This window comes from Trematomus bernacchii, unplaced genomic scaffold (genome assembly GCF_902827165.1).
Source record: "Trematomus bernacchii unplaced genomic scaffold, fTreBer1.1, whole genome shotgun sequence".
NCBI lineage: Eukaryota > Metazoa > Chordata > Actinopteri > Perciformes > Nototheniidae > Trematomus > Trematomus bernacchii.
Window position 1 is genome coordinate 1324829 of NW_022987662.1, and position 18130 is coordinate 1342958.

Here is an 18130-nt window from a genome sequence, read left to right on the forward strand (position 1 = left end):
CACTAACTACAGGCAGCAGCTCAGAGTCAAATTCAGGGCCACCAGAGGATGAGCTGAGTGCTCGGTAAATAAACACATTAATGAGAGCAGCTGAGGAAATCTGATCTGCAGGCTGGCATTTACACAACTTAACAAGGGCACAGAGATAAAGAGAGGAAGGGCGGACTGTAACAGAAAGAAAGAAAGACCAGAAGAAAGAAAGAAAGAAAGAAAAGAAAAAAGACAGTAAGTAAGAAGGAAAGAAGGAATTAAGTAATTAAAGAATAAAAAAGAGAAACAATAAAATGCCTATGCCTTTTATTGTTTTTTTAATAAAATGTCTTACTTTAAAAACCACAAGTACAAGACAAACTAGGAGGAAAATTCCGACAGAGAAATCGGAGAAAGAAAAGAAAGCGAGGAATTAACACAAAAAATGGAGTATGAAGGAAGAAAAAAAAGTTAGCTGTAAACCACTGCTGTCAGGTAACACTGCAGGATATCAGTCGCCATGGTAACAGTTACACTAAACCACCGAAGTGACACGCCACAAAATATTGGCCAGGCCGGTGGAGAAAGGGTGGGCAAAGCCCAACCCCCAACGCACACACACACACACACACACACACACAGCACACACACACACACACACACACACACACCCACCAATCACACACACACACACACCAACACCAACACAACCACACTACACACGACACACAACACACCACACACAACACTCATTCACAACACACACACACACACCACCACACACACACACACACTACCACACTAGCCAGCACACACACCCGACATCACACACACACACACTACCACAGCACACACCCCACACACACACACACACACACCACACACACACACACACACACACCACCACACTACACACACACACACACCACACCACACACAACACACACCACACACACACACACACACACACACACACACACACCACACACACACCACACACATTCCAGAGGGATTTGAAAGGCTTCCCAGGAGACTTCATGGCTTCATCCAGGACAAAGGCAAGATTCCCCTTTCCAGTCACTCTCTCTCACACACCCGCTCTTTCAGACACACACACACTCTCTCTCTTACAATCACACACTCTGTATACAGCTGTTCGCTCTAAAAGCTGCTGATACTACCAGTCAGTTAAGTGTAACTTTCTCTATAATGATCAAAATATTATCAACTTATAGCAACAGTCATGCCACTCCTTCAAAATGCCCTTGAGTGAGACACCAGAAACACACTCTGCAACCTTTGTTAGAGCCTAGAGGACATCTCATGTTACCAGACCAAAACTGCTAAATATCTCAGACATATATTTGATTAAAAAACTGGGATACAGATACATCAGGAGCTGAGTTAGGAGAGAGATATATTTTACACGTGCAGCTCTGATTTGGGACGTGTTTTCTGAGTTTACAACTATAAAAGGAGAGGGATCCGGTTTTATTGTTGCCCACGTGTTTGGGGACGCCTGAGGTCATCAATTTTCATATTTTATTTTCAACCAAAACCAACAGTCCAAATCAAAAGATATGTAGATGATTGCATAAAAACAAGCAAAGTAGCATATCCAAACCTTTAGAAAGCTGTTACCATTATTTGCTTGGTGTTTTTGGCTCGATTCCTTTAAATAACTTTGTTTCTTCTTAAAAAAGTTGCCAGTTAATTTGATGAAACATCTTACTCACTGACTCATGTTACAGAACAATAATCAGATAGTTTGCTTGTTTGGCATTGCAGTTCTGGGTCTGCACAGGAAATAGAGTGGGTCTTAGATAGGCATCATCATTTGAAATGAAACTTAGGGGAAAACAAAATTCCTCAGGATAAATAAATGTGCAAACTGGGACATGCTGACTCCTTCATAGCAGGAGAATTAAAAGACCTGCCAACCGTGACCCTGCCCTCCTGCAGATCTTAAAAACCGAGTGTTAAATCTTGAGTATTTGTCCCCCTTGCCAACACTGACCTCAATTACAGAGAAGTCCTTGAACAAGGCAGATCAATTATTAAGTGTTAAAGCAATAGTTTGACCTTTTGGGAAACACGCTGTCAGATTACAGCAAGCAAATGAGTTTTCCTAAATGGTGAACTAGATCCTTTAAAGAAACTGAACAGGTGGTTGCATGTGAGTCCAACAAAATGTGTTGATACCACAGTTTTATAGAGACTCATTATAGATTTATAGAAGAGCTTTGGATGTTACAAAAGCCACAAAAAGAGTCTCCCCGTAGATCACCAGTTACCACCCTGGACTCCCATGGTGAGTAATTGTTATTTCCAGCCTCAGTGATAACTACACCCTGTCTGTCTATGTCTGTCTGTCTGTTGGTGTAAAGTTGACATGGGGGAACATTTGGTCGGTGAGGTTTGCCTCCTATTTTAACCTTGCAAACTATCTTAGATATAATTATCCTTCCCGCAATTACCCCCAACTGAATCAGAGGGCCAGGAACTGCCTGGCTGCCGTTTTCCCAATCACTGGGTCAAAGGAAAAAAGGTTGGTCGCAGAAAATACATCCATATATTGGATAAAAGTGATGTCCAACTCAAACAGACTTTTACCCAGGTCCCTGTGTCATAAATAAATGGTGTTGCCTGTAGCAACCTTACCAAAGTTAACTCAAAATAATAAGAATAATCAAATCGAGCTTAATGTTATTGGAGGTAAACACATCATTATCCTGAAACCATTCAAGTTACAGTTAGATATTTCAGGCTGGACTATTTGACGCACATGGCAGAAAATACAATGTTTTAGTTATGACAATTGTGAACATTTTTTAGGCTGTTAAAACATAAAGTCATTGCATTATTTGGGACGGTAGAAGAGACATTTCTTTGGATTACATATCAAATTGATAATGACATTGATAGTGTGAAATAAATATGTTCTGCGACCAAAATGTAACATCTAACTTTCATTGACTAAAAACACACTGAGAGGGTTAAAGTTGTAAGACAATAACACAGAGGGGAGCTCAAACATCGCCCTGGTAACGACCCGTCAATCACAGGGAATCCCGCCCTAGAGCACACCCAGCTTTATTGTCCTTTTAACTCTAATTTACAAAATAAACAGCATGCTGTATTGGAGAAGACTTGGACCTAGCAATTAAGACCATAAACTCATTTCGAGGTAATAAATCAAGTAAAGAAGATTTTCTCAAAGACTTCTACACATCAGGACAGAGCAGTGGAAATTCCACATAGGCTTACATTTTCAGACCATGAGGTTGCTGCCTGATGAAGAGCTTTGTGGACAAATCAAACAACTGTATTAGTGAATCATAAGCAGTGAACATCTAGATTTGTTACCACTTATCGGTGTATAGAAATGCCTCCATACACTTAATGGAAAACCCCAAGTTTTAGCAACAGATGTCTGACAGAGTACTTTGTGCCGTGTCTCTGTTTTGCAAAGTTAAGTACAGAAGATAAGAGGAAGACAACAAAGTGAACGGAAGTGGAGAAAGGTATGAGCATGTGTGCTGCTTTTCGGTGTTTGTGTGGGTGGCAATGCACACTGCTCTGTTGCACCGTGGTGTTTTATTATGGCTGACATTTGCTGAGCTTTACCGAAACAAACAGCACACACAATCCACAGAGAGAGAGAGGACACACTTTCAGTCACACAACACTTCTGGCTTAAGATGGGTTTATAAAACATAGTTGAATGCTTACATGTTCAGTGAGTGTGAGTGTGAGTGTGAGTGTGAGTGTGAGTGTGAGTGTGAGTGTGTGTGTGTGTGTGTGTGTGTGTGTGTGTGTGTGTGTGTGTGTGTGTGTGTGTGTGTGTGTGTGTGTGTGTGTGGTCATACCTTTCTGTGTCAGGGGGTCACACAGGACAGAGGAGCTTCAATAATGGAGGGTCTGGAGAAGAGAAGAGAGAGAGAAGAGAAAAGCAATTTGAAAAGTCTTTTCAGTCTGTAGACAATAATGTCAAAAGTTCTTTGTGGATAGCGAAGGACACACACAAAACACAACCGGTCGGGTACACACTCTCCCACATCTCTATACATTCTGTAGACCTATAAACATCAATTTTTCTATGAATACATTCTTGTTATTTATTGTTTGTTGTCACAGCTGATGTGAAAAGGGATCGTCTCTAAAAACAGCTAACATCCTTTAATAGTGCATATTTATGTTACATTTAATCATTTTTTGTATTTATGACTGATGCATTTCTGAATGAAAGACTTTAACTGGTAGTATCTGATATCAGCCATCACGGATATTAATCATTTTCTTAAAACCAGGGCATGATAGCAACAGATCACAAAGTACACCCTCTACTTATGAAACAGTCACGCTTGTCAATTTACTCCTTAACACAGGAATTTGGATAATTTCAGGTTATTACATGTATTAAAGTCAATCCAAACCAAGTTCTTCATCTTCTTGACATATGCCCAGAATATATTATTGTGAAGCTGGAAACAAGTTTTGAGCATTTGGAAATAATTATTCAGTGTTTTGATGAAAAATATTAGAAAAGACAGCAAATGCTGAACCGCTGCCAGGTGGCAACAAAACCCTCCCAAAAAGAAAATATGATAATTATAAGGAACTGACATGGCATTGTTTAACAAGCTCTCACAGCAGCAAAGTCAACAACAAAGACTACAAAATAATCGTCCCACAGAGAGTCTAACTCAAGCCTTATGGATACAATGAATACAAACAGGATCATTATGCTCTTGCATATGTTAAGGCTAAATTCCTGCATACAGCTATAACAGATAGGTGTGAATGCAAAGACAACCTAAAGTAAATATAGTTATGTAAACTATATCGAGCCTGAATATCAGTCAAGCACATGGCAAGAGGAAGTCACATGCTGTCAGCGGGTGTCAAGCAAGACAGACAGATAGCTTATACAGTAAGTGAGTATTTGACTATATTTGAGATGAAAGTTAAAATGCCACAACAACCTGCAACACAATGCTATACTTAACGCCAATAGGCTAGCTATGTTCAAATGTGTTTGCTATCACATTATCAGCAGACATGTTGAGATATCAGTGACCAGAATTAGATGTTTCTATTTGCATCTGGTTACCGTCATATGCCACACTTGACAGAATCATCACATTGAAAACTGTCAACATGCCACTAGATGTTCCGCTGTACTTTCATAACATGCCGCCCACTTTCTCACTTCTTAACACCAGTTAGATCAGGATACCGAGCTTCAACAAAGCACGGAAAGACTTCTTTATTTTAAGTTTGGAATTCATACCTGATGTGTTTAGCGGAATAATCAATTAAGTATCAATCATTTTCAACTAACAAATAAAAAATCATGGAAGTCTCTGATATATCACAGCCTTTTGTGCCACTTGTATCGAGCAAGTTGACATCACAATGAATAAGGGAAATAGTGTGGCCGTAGTCTTAATACAAATTAAATACATCAATGATAATACAGAGATCAATCAATAAGTCCATTATAATGATATTCATTATTTGCAGCCATTTATCGGAACATTAACCTATAGCCTTCTCAAGTTATCATGCATGACAGCATGATGCAAATATTATGACATTTAACGTCGTCAACATTTACTTATTCACGCTCTTCTCACTACACAGTATTTGTGTGATCGTGTGTGTAGGAGGATTGCACATCAGTGCAGAGTCAGACCACCCAACCAGTGCACCTGTGCATTTACCACACGTACACACACATGCCCACACACACTCTCACATACTCTCACAGTATCTCATCAGAGCAGTGGTTACACTTGTGTGTGCAGCCCGACACCTGAAGAAGGCAAATGTTCCTGAAAACAAATAAAAACTCTCTCTTACACACCTGTTCTTAAGACGTGATAGCTACAGTCTTCAAAAACACTCTGTCTTACGCCCACTCTCGACTCACCGGTGTGATCTGTGTGTGAATCCAAAAAGCTCAAGGGTTGTTGGACAGAAGAAGCAACACAGCGAGGACACAAATACAGAAACAGGCGTCAGGCAGGCGAGGTGGTACCAGAGAGGGGTAAGAGGGTGTTTACCACCCTCAGTCTGCACACCACACACACCATGCATGCCATATGATCACATGACCATTTGCAGCTGCTCGCTATTCTCACTATCAGCATGACATGAGCTGACCAGTGTGTGTGTGAGTGTGTGTTGGTTGTACAGTATGCAGCAGCTTTAGAAACTGACGTCACAAAAATACCTATGGGCTCCAATTATCCTCTAAATGCCTCTTTACTGTAACACACTAAATCGATGAAACTCATTGGCAGGACCAACACATTCCCTCTGAAAGCTCTTCTATTAAGGGAATGTTGAAGCGTTGCAGCCGTCACCAGTGGTTTGCCTCAGTCTCAGATGTCCTGACCCATTTTTTTTAGATATAATGGAGAACACATTTGAAGCCTTAATATCCTGAATTGATTCCAATCAGCTGCATGAATATGTTCTTTTTAGTAGTTGGTATGGTACTCTGGCTATCAATGGAGACTTAATACGGGCAACAAACTATTATTTATCGTTCTACGAATTCTTAACTTCTCTTAAAGCCTCTTTTATGCTGAGAAACTTTTCCAACTGCATTGATCACAAGCGGGTTGAAGGGAAAGCAGAAGCCTCTCAATGCTTCTCCAATCTGTCCCCCCTGACCTTTGACCCCGGTGCTGCCAAAGAGAGAGCCCGACTGACCCAGGTTGTCACCAGGCAGGTAAAAACAGAAGCAAAACATCTCCGGTTACATGTTAAAGATGGACATCTAGCATGCCAGGGGTGTTGGGAGGACTAGGACTTTTACAGGTCCAGGATATTTAGCTATTCCACAAAAGATGGACTCTTTAGTGTTTAAAATGTATTAAAAAGCACACACCCTGAACCACCAGTAAAGATCTTCCACAAGAACAGAATTTAAATTGTTGGTTTTTATTGATTATGATTTAGCCAAACTGTAAAAATGCACTTTTCTATATTTTTTTTAAAGCTTGTCTTATTTTTATTGAAGGAATATTTGTAAGCGTTGACACAGCAGGCATCTGTGCCAAGTTTCTGACAGGTATTTGGCAAAAAAGATATTCATCAAGCAAAAGAATGTTGCTCAAATTTGCCACGGTGCAATACAATGTCATACAATCAGATGTTGCATTGGCCAAGCAAATGCTTTCAAGCAAACATTATACAGTAGGACAATGACTAGTATTTGTTGCAAAAAAAAAGCTAAAAAACAACTGCTGAAATTATAACTTACAAAGTTGTAAAATCAGGTGTTGCACTATTATTAATTATCTATTGAATTGGCATCAGAAAAGCCCTCAAACTTGTCAAACTATTACTGAATTGGGCCTTCCTGGATTGGACTTGATCCTCTTAATCCACCAGTACCTGAAGCAACACGTCCCACCAACACAGACCCCTGCATTGTTTAAAAGAAACACAATGCTCACTCTGAACATAGCCTGTGTGTCCTTTTATCATGTTGCTCTCACGGCCATTTATATTTACACAAACCCTAGACCTTCAGCTGGATAAAGCAGACTTAAATCTAGCTTGAACAGATCTGGCTTTTGGGTGGGGTGGGGTGGTACTATGCCCAGAAAGATGTAAGGGGAGCATGCCTATTGCAAAGAAAGAAAGCATGAAATAAAGAGAGAAAGTGTTATGCATTTAGTAAGAGATAAGAAGAAGGAGAAATTAAGATTTGCTAAGAAGCAGGAAGGAAGTAAAGAGTTAGAAACTGAGATGGTGAAATATACAAAGACAGAAAAAAAGATAGAAGTGAGAGTTGTGTACTAACAAAAGCAGAGTGCATGTAAGAAGGAGAGGAATGTTGCATCTGTCAACATTGAATTTGCAGCCTGACAAACTTGAACACATATATAACCAGCTTTCTAGTTCATATGAAAGATTTTAGGGACAAAATACAAAAGGAATCCTCAGATTTAACTCCACTTTTCCACAAAAGACCCACTCATTCAGGCTCTCAGCCACAGACCTAAATATTTAACTTTAATTTGTTTTAATGCTATTTTGCAAGCTATCATAGAGCGCTCTGATGTCCATCCAACTGCTCTTATATTCAAAATGAGCAATTCTTAGATGTCACTGTAATTTAACTTGTGAGAAATTATATAAACCAGAGGCTAGATAGGAATGACTGTTCTGCTAATCATAGGTTTCACCCCCTCGGCTATTATCTTCCCACCCACAGTGGAGACAGTAACACAGTTCAGCACTACTGTAAATCAGCTAAACAACTCAAATATTTCCATATGGAGACAGTGATATGAACAAACTAACCACAAAGGATTGTGTGCAGGTACATTTATATTAAATACTAAGCTAGTGAAAACTTGTTTAGGGAGAATATGATACATTTGTTTTAATACCTGGTTATAACTTGCAGGGCGGAAAGAAAATGTGGGCTGTTTATTCTTGTTTTGCTCTCTCATTTTGCCCTGCTAAAGATGTGAAAAAATCCTCTGCTCAATTAAAGAACACAATAAGCATATAGCAGGGGAAAAGTGGAGACCCTCAGGGGGCAGTTTGGAACAAAGCCAATCTGTTACTGCCACCCCTCTCTGTTTGGTTTCCTCCACTGGGAGCAAAAGATTGGAAAGGTTTGATCCATAGCTGCTGATCTGATGAACAAAGACATACATACAGAGCTGCTTTGACGGTGGCTGTGTACTTTAACAATGGTAAATAACAATTGCTGAAAGAGAAAACTACTTGAATGTTATTCTGGCATTCACATAATCATTGGTGGAGAAACAACACCAATGAAAATGTTGGAGGTCATTTAGAAGTTATTTTACCGTGTCTTTACACTGTTATAATATCTGCACTTTATATATACTCTAAACACATTTTTGTGTGTAGGGGTGGAGATCTCTTAGCCCTGGCAGAATATGCTCAGGCGGTCTCCAATAACACCCTTTGGCAGGTCGTGGTGTGATGAATCATTTCACCTGACCCCACAGGTCAAATACAATGATTTATTAGACTGCTAATAGTTTATTTAAGCATATTATTCTGAATGATTTAACCATTTAAATTCACTGGTCTGATAAAATAATGTATCAGCCCTAACATTGGCTTCCTTATTATAACATTCTCTCTAGTGAGTTTGTTAAAGCATCTGTTTCCATTCAGCTTGTTACATTGTAATTGTGCATACGCAGTTAAACCACACTTGCAGTGTGCCAAATTTGACAGAGGACACAGACTATTTGAGAAAAACCTGTTCAAGAAAGCCTGAATGTCTGTCAATAGACCAGGTAACGTAACATTGTTTTTCTGATGGAATTGTTGAATGGATAAACGTTCCTCCCATATAAACTGCACTACTAGCAAAGTTATGGGTCAAACACCAATAGTAGTTTTGATTTGAAAAGTGGGCTTGACTTAGGTCTACTAAATCACTCAAGACAGGAAAGGCAACGCATTTAGACACATTTTTCAAAAACTATATTCCAACGTCCTTTTGTGGACACATTGAGTGGCCATAGATTTCAGAAACACTGAGTCAAAGCTCATTTTAGTCCTGCTAACATTACTTCTGGTAAGCTATGTGACATCTGAGCGGCCATGTTGCAGAAAAGTTTAACTCTCTGTTCACCTTGTTCCCCCGAATGAAATGAATGTGTTCCTCTAACCCACCACACGAATATATATACATTTCAAGTCAGCTTTACGTATTCTACAACATAAAAACAATTTTGAGGCTGTGTTTAATGCCTTAACGGGCTGTAAAAAAGGAGTCTACTCACTGGGACTATTTTCGGCAGGTATTCGTGTCCAAATATCAACACTGAAACGTGTGGTTCTAACTTAAACGCAGTTTCTTCTCAGTTGAAAGAAATATCCGCTTCCTTTTTTCGCCGTGTTGAAATAATAATATCCCGTTATTTATTTCCTTAAAGAGCCATGTTTCACACCCTCCTCTGTTTCAGCTGCTGTACCGGTGGCTGCTGCCGTGATGAAGTGTACTATTTTTGAAAGAAAAGTCACTCCTCTCTTCGGTCCGTCCTGCCCCCTCCCCACCCCGGTGACAGTGAGCGGTGTGTGCCGCTGACACACAACCGGCTAATTACGGATTCTACATGAAATAATACACTTTTAATGTAGTTTCACTGCCACTCACTTATTTTTCATGGCGAAAAGATGGCGTATAAATCGTTCACATTATCCGTTGCTTTAACCGGTACAATTTACAACGGTTCACGTTCTCTCTTGAACGTCATTCCAACCGTTACTTTTTTTGCTCTGCTAATTAAACACTTGCTAGCATGCTAACTGGAAGTTGGAGCTATTAGAGCTAATCAAGCACAATTGTGGATATTTTACAATAAGTTCAGTGGTGGAAAGTAACTAAGAAGTCTAAATACTCTCAAATATTGTAGCCTGACGTTTTTACATATATAATCACACTTAAAATAGTAGTGAAAAGTTTATCCGAAAGTTACATTTAGAATGGAAGCCATACACAGCCATGGCCAAAGTTTTTCTGTAACAAAAAGATCATTTAATTAGTGTTCTTAAGACCATGAGTTATATATCACATTTCAAAATAACAAATGTTGTTTCCCAAAATAACAGGGTTCAAACATTTTAGCATCTTCCTTTCATGAAAAGTTAGGCTACTTTTATTTGTTTTCTTGAGATCATGAGTTTTCTATTTCATTATCTCAAAATTACAAATGCAGTTTTCCCCGACATAACAGCATGATTTACTCAAGATGTGGATATAATGACATACAGTAATTGATTTGAGATCAAACGAAAACAATGTTTCATAAGTAAAACCTAATTGTCACAGGCCCATATTTTGTTATGTCAGGGATCCATGTTTAAATAGCCTAGAATCTTGAGGTTTCATATCCTAGTTTTATTATTTTCATTTTCTGCTATGTCAGTAAGTTTCTACTCATCTAATTCAGAGGAAATATAGTCATTTTTTACTATACTGCTTTAATTAGTGGGCTACCTTAAGATCAAAGTTATAAAATATAATTTACAAATACATTCTGATTTATTATCATGGATAGGATAGGACATATGCATCCCTTGGTGAAATTCACAAGCCAGCAGCACGGACAAATCAAATCCTCTGCTTTAAATTAAAGCAAACTGTACACATTAATACATCACTACTTAACTCAACAATAATATGCTCTATTCTATAAGTGACTAGATTTGACAATAATGCCACAATGCAACTCAATCTCTCTCTCTCTTCCTCTTTTTATTGTATTGGACAAACCTTCATTCCCCAGACGTTGTGAAATTCACCAGCCCAGTGTGATTCAACAACACACACAGTGGACTCTACAGGGTTTTCGTATTGAAAAGAAAAACATTGACCATTTTGTATAGGCCAAGTAATTTAGACAATCATTTGCTGGATAGTTTCCCAAACAGACAAGTGCAAAGCCTTGAGCATATAATCATAGTTTAGCATATCTATATGAAACGTATCTATATCAGGCAATATAGATGGTACAGATGTAGACATAAATTAACATATTTGCCAAATTATTACTCTGATACATTAGAGATGTTTAAATTATCCTCTAAAATCCATATTAATGACATTTAAAGTGTATCTAACCGAAAATGTTGGAGACAGGAATCAAGATTTTTGGAAAACAGTCAATGTACCATCTTAACCTCAATAACATCAACAAAACATAGAGTGCATGGCAACACAAGACTTTAACACGCAACTGGACTTTTCTTCCTTGTGTAAATCTGACCAAAAGAAAGGGAACTCCCAACCTGCGTCAGGTTTTCACTGTAGGATCAATGCAATGCCAGACAGAAGTTACGCAAACATTAGGAGATAAAAGCGCTGCCAACAGAATTCTCTGCAGAATGGAGCTCTGATTTTTACATTGCAGCAGTGGGGCATTATTTGATCTATTAACTCTACTTCTTCAAACAGTCTGAGGATGTGGACACTGGGTCTTCAGGTGGTCGTCATCTGTGTTTTCCTTCAGGTAGGTAACATACCATTAAAATTACACTTTTTTTATACTGAACATGTAGAAAACATCTACATTTTAAGACAACAAGTGTTTATGTAGCCCTTCGTGATGTCACTAAATATGTTAAACTATTAACTCTTTCATTAGAAAAGGCAACACAACAGGACGTTATAATATGCTTTAAAAATGTATTGCTTTTGTGCATTATCTATTTGTATATATTTAACTGCTCCAAAAGTAAAATATGTGTTGTCTATTACTAATACTCACTAAATTCTATGCATGTTTTTTTATATTTTGGAACCTGTTCAGATTTGACTTCAAAATATACATCAAACACAAAATATTTCTAACCAACACAACACGAAAAAAATCTTTGTTTACATTTAAACATTAATTAGTAACTGATCCATTAGGGTGGCTGTAGCTCAGGGGTAAATGGGCGTCTATCAATCAGAGGGTCAGTGATTCGATCCCTCCTGCAGTCAATGTGTGCTGTGATCTTCAGCAAGACTTAACTCCAAATTGCTCCCGTAAGGCATGTCTAAAGCATCAGCTAAATGACATCTAATTTAAATGTTTTAATGTCCCCTCAGGTGCCAGGCTGTTTTCCATCATGCCTCATTATTGGCTCTGTAGCTAACTGTGGCTCCAACAACCTGCGCTGGGTCCCTCCTCTTCCTCCTCACATCACCCACCTGTTCCTGGAGATGAACCACATCTCTGAGATTAATTCCTCCTCCCTGTCGGGGCTGGAGCAGCTGCAGGAGCTGGACCTCGGACGGCAGTATGTGCCTCTTGTGATCAGAAACAACTCCTTCAGCGGTCAAAGCCGACTGAGGAGGCTGGTGCTCGGGTTCAACATCGGCCTTCAGCTGGAACCTCAGGCTTTTATTGGACTGTCCGGTCTGCAGAATCTCCACCTGGATTACTGCTCACTTCAAGACACCATCCTGAAGGAGAACTTTCTGAAGCCACTGTCGTCCTTACAGTCTCTTGACCTGTTTGGTAACCAGATAAAGACTCTCCAGCCTGCAATGTTCTTCTCAAACATGACTCATTTGAAAGTTCTTAATCTCAAATTGAACAAAATTGACAGAATATGTGAGTCTGATCTGGTTGGTTTCCAGGGGAAGAACTTTGAGTTTCTCAACTTGGGCTCTGTTCACCTTAAGGCTATGTTAAATGAACGTTTTGACTGGCAGAAATGTGGGAATCCTTTCAGAGGAATGTCCTTTCAGACACTCGATCTGTCCAACAATGGGTTCAGTGTGGGTAAATCTAGGCATTTTTTCTCAGCAATTAAGGGCACTAAGATCTCCCACCTCATTATGTCAGGACACATGGGTAAAGGGTTTTCATTCAATAACCTCCCTGATCCAGACCGGAGCACGTTTCAAGGACTAAATGAGAGCTCAATCCGCACTTTGGATCTGTCTAAAAACAGGATATTTGCATTGCAACAGGGGGTTTTTAGTCCACTGAAAGAAGTCGCAATCATTGACGTTTCCCAAAACAAAGTGAATCAGATACACAGAAATGCCTTTGAAGGTCTACAGGGAAATGTAAAAATGCTCAACTTGTCACACAACCTATTGGGGGAAATCCACTCTCACACTTTTGCTTCTCTGACAAACCTGGAAGTGTTAGACTTGTCTTACAATCACATTGGTGCTCTTGGTTATGGCGCATTTAGTGGCCTTCCCAAATTAAAAGCACTGTATCTAACAGGAAACTCATTGCGTGACCTCGGCTTCCCTGCATCCCTCCCTAGTTTAGATTACCTCCTGTTGAAAGACAATAAACTGACGTCAATGAGCAGTATTGCACGGTTGTCTGGTAATGTCATGCATCTGAACATTCAGGACAACAGATTAACAAACCTTGGGGATGTTCACATGTTGTTTACTCAGTTAAAGCGCCTGAAGCATCTTCTCTACGGAGGAAACACAATCAGGAGGTGCATGCTCAGTGGACGAGCTTCAGCAATTGGTTTAAACGAAGTCCAAGTTCTGGATCTTCACAGCAGCTCCCTGCAGGCTATCTGGTCTCAGAGGAGATGCTTGAACTTGTTTGACAATCTTGGACATATGATTGGTGTCGACTTGAGACTCAACGCGCTGAAGTCTCTTCCTCAAGGCATTTTTAAGGGCCTCACATCAGTAGTGGAGATGGATCTCTCCTCCAACAGCTTGACTTATCTCCACAATGATGTCTTACCCAAAAGTCTCAAAGTACTCAACCTCTCCAACAACTTTGTAGCCTCCCCGGACCCCGCTGCTTTACGCTTTCTCAGCTTCCTCGACTTAAATATGAACAGATTTCACTGTGATTCAAACCTGAAGAGCTTCCTGAGTTGGCTGAACAAGACCAATGTGACCTTCCTCAGTCCTGTTGAGGATCTCAGGTGTGAATATCCTTCTGGTTTCTATAAAGTTCCTCTGTTAGATTACTCCACTCAGGTCACACAGCAGTAAAAGCAACAGTGAACAAGTATGAACATCAAGTTCCATGTAATGTTCATTTTAGTCTATCACATGGTGTTTTCTCTATGACATGAATTCATAATTGTGAAATAATGTAATTTTGAATAAAAAGTTTGTTAAATCCATTTTATTAATCACCTCCATAGACCATATCATACATTTGTATATTAAAATGTCAAATTGTATATGATTTTGTAAAATGAAATCAATGTGTTGCTTAATCTACTGCAACAAAGCATTTCCAACAGATGTACTTTATAAAAAACGTTTTATTTGATTAAGTACTTTTGAAGGTATCCATACTTCCTTTTGCATTTGTAGTCACTAAATCACCGCTCAAGTATGTGACCATCAAAAATCCATCAAATGCATTCGATAAAGATGAAATATCACGTAATTCTTTTTTTTTTTAATATTTTACAGTATAAAAGTAATTTGTTACAACTAAAAGTAATGCATTTAAAGCTGTAATTGTGTTAAAGTACCACCATTTTTACTTGTACTTAAAGTAGCCTAACAAAAAAGAAGCCTAATAATCATGTAAAATAGCTGTTAAGAAAACAAAACAAAAATAATGTCATATTAATGCATTAATGCGTTAATCAGTTTAATGTTGCAGCTGGTAAAGGTGAGGACATTTTTGTTCTGTATGGCTTAATCAATAGTAATCTTCTGAATAATAATGATCATTATCATCATACACAAGTGTATTTCCATCCTTTCACCAACAGAGGGAGCTGCAGAACAAGCCTACAAGCTTTTCGCTTTCTTGTGACTGCTCCAACATTTAAACACATTCAGCTTTCTGTTGAACCAGCAGCAGACATACATTCATTCATAATTTACCATTTAGTCGGCATTATTTTTACAGTGGTAGTAGTTCGTGTGATGCTGTAGCTGTGTGACCTGAATTAAATATGCTGTCTACCCTAATTCATGGCAGCCCACAATCTGTACAACAAGGAGGATTTTAACTATATAACAGCACCAACTGTAAACAGAGTTTTAAGGAACAAAGTCAAATGAACACAAATGTGTTTATAGCTTTTCATACCCAACAACTATGAACGTTAAACGATTAGGGAATGGGTTTTCAGCCGCTTGCAGATCAAGATACTGTATTTTTTTCAATAAATACTATACTGTGTTTTACTGCAGTATATGTGCTCATATCGTGACATTAAGTGGTTTATTTGTTTGTCTGAGTTAGTTTACATGAGCAGACCATTTGGATATCTTATTTTCAGTCCAATTGAATGTCAGTGAAAGCTTCGATAATACAATTATAACTCTGGCAACTATGATAAATACTTCTTTCCCAGTAGATTTACTGTATGTTATGGATGAAATTAGCATTGAGCTTGTACAGATGCTGCATCATAAGTTATGAAGATGTTTCCTCCTCTTACAGCAGAGGGCAGAACCCACACACATATTAACCACAGACTGTTGGCCTCAATGCTGCTTTCAAATAAACAACTATACATTTTTAAAACAATGCCAACCAGACTTTTCCCAGCTGGGTTAAGTGTGCAGTCTCACACAGATAAATTATAGAAAAATAGCCCATGAATTCATAAAAAAGGGAGCAGAATAAGCATTAGATGATGGATGAATATTAGATAAAAAAGTCTAACTGGTGCTAAGGAGAGTTATGTCATTAGGGAATTACCAAAAAAGTGTTCATTGTCAGTGAGATGTTCTTGATGAATAACAACACCAGTGTTCTTATTTTAATATCCAAGAGAGGGTTCTGTGATCTAATTTGTTCTAATTGTACCTGTAAATATTAAGAGAGAACAATCTATATTTAATCTTGTTTATCCTGGGATGTTAACTTGGAGTGTGGCTGAATTGAAAATGTGTCCCATTAAAGCTGCTCTCTGCTCGTAAAATATGAAATATGGGGAGGGAGGGGGAGGAGAGCGGAGAACACTAAAACTCTGATGGCATGAGTGAATTTATAGACCTGTGTGTGTGTGTGTGTGTGTGTGTGTGTGTGTGTGTGTGTGTGTGTGTGTGTGTGTGTGTGTGTGTGTGTGTGTGTGTGTGTGTGTGTGTGTGTGTGTGTGTGTGTGTGTGTGTGTGTCACCTGTGAGTCATCATCACCAGACCTGACTATGTGATATGTGTGTGGTGACGCTCATAAATCTCTGTGTTCGTCTAGAAGACTGTCTGTGTGTTTCAGACTACTTTGAAACTAGTAAAACACCTGAAAACGGACTGACTGGAGGTATATTTTATATTGAATACTAGAGATTTTTCAACCCAACCCCTAAGACATCCAAACTTGAAAACTGACAAATAATAGGCTGAATAGTTTCTCCCCCACACACCTGCCTGAAACGCCTCCATTGGACTCCTTTGTTTGCTTCTGTAACATAGTGACATCAGTATATAACACTTGTGCTTCTATTGGCTAGCACTCCAACACATTGTACATGATAGGCCGAGGGGAGGGACATCTCTAAGCGGTTGACCAATCACAACAGAGCCGGCCAGCTAACCAATCAGAGCAGACTGGGCTCTGGTTTCAGACAGAGGGTGAAAAGAGGTGCTGCAGCACAGACAGTATGAGAAAAATAAAGAGCTTTTTGAACATTAAAGCAAGGAGACATGTCCCAGGAGAGACACAAAGTACAAATATGAACCTGAAAATGTGCATAATATGTCTTCTTTAAATATTTTGTATGATTATTTCATAGATTTGGTATTATAATGCTAAATTGTTGTGCATATGTGTGCATCTTTTCCAAAACATCCGTCACTAACTATTAGATGCCATGTTATGGAGCTAGTTGTTTTATTATGTAGGTGTATCTGGTCTGTGGTGTCGTTTTAAAGTGATTTTGGAAATGTTGCATGTTATTTAGATCACAGCAAGAACAGCTTCTGCTTCAATGAAACGAACGGAGCCTCAAAAACAACATAATAACATAAATTAACTGTTTAAAAAAATGATTAGAGATTTTTAAACATGATTGATGGAACAGCAGGCGCCTGTGACAACATCTTTATTTGATTTTCTTTCTTTTTTCGTCACCATGTTATACATACATATAGATACAGCCCCCTCCCCCCATCCATCCCAACATTTTACATTGGCAGGTTACCATGGAAACAGGCTCCGTATCCACCTCCTCCACAGTCACTTCCTGATTGTATTCAGATCCCTGCAGACATCCTCCCCCATAGCGTCACACACACACACACACACACACACACACACACACACACACACACACACACACACACACACACACACACACACACACACACACACACACACACACACACACACACACGGGAAATGTACATGAATGATTTTATAGACTAATGTGGCAAAATCTTTATAAATTAGCAAATATTTGAGGCAACACAGACTGGAAAACAGCTGTTTGTTTTCTTAATCATTCAACCGAATTACATTCATCCTTGTTTCACTGTCTTCCTCTATAATTTAGATCATATTTCATGGATATTTTGAGGCAGACTGTTGCATTATACACAGGGGAAATAAACACAGCAGATATATATTTAAAAGGAGCCATTTTCAGTAACAACAATGTATCACATTTTACAGTGAATACCATCATTTTAGTCCCTTTTCTGAAGAGAAACTAATGTAAACGTGGCCCTTATAATGCTTCCAAATCCAAT

At 38.8% G+C, this 18130-nt stretch overlaps 2 protein-coding genes across 2 annotated transcripts in view; one reads left to right on the top strand and one right to left on the bottom strand.

Moving 5' to 3' along the window:
• The window catches only part of dtnba (dystrobrevin, beta a), a gene marked incomplete in the record, with an annotated part of 20992 nt that extends 10960 nt beyond the window's left edge, over window positions 1–10032 (bottom strand). The window contains 2 exon segments of the mRNA XM_034135688.1: window positions 3840–3891; window positions 9768–10032.
• A 1836-nt stretch (window positions 10033–11868) lies between these two features.
• On the top strand, window positions 11869–15648 carry LOC117486873 (toll-like receptor 5). The gene is made up of 2 exons (XM_034135457.1): window positions 11869–11996; window positions 12581–15648. Exons 1-2 carry the CDS (start codon window positions 11949–11951, stop codon window positions 14459–14461), a joined length of 1929 nt encoding a protein of 642 aa, XP_033991348.1. The 5' UTR covers window positions 11869–11948; the 3' UTR covers window positions 14462–15648.
• The last annotated feature ends 2482 nt before the right edge of the window (window positions 15649–18130 follow it).

What these genes read in the sequence shown, in the direction of transcription:
- LOC117486873 (XM_034135457.1), top strand. Translation starts at nt 11,949, where the DNA reads ATGTGGACACTGGGTCTTCAGGTGGTCGTCATCTGTGTTTTCCTTCAG. An exon ending in TCATCTGTGTTTTCCTTCAG is followed by an intron (nt 11,997 to 12,580) that starts GTAGGTAACATA and finishes ATGTCCCCTCAG; the next exon opens with GTGCCAGGCTGTTTTCCATC.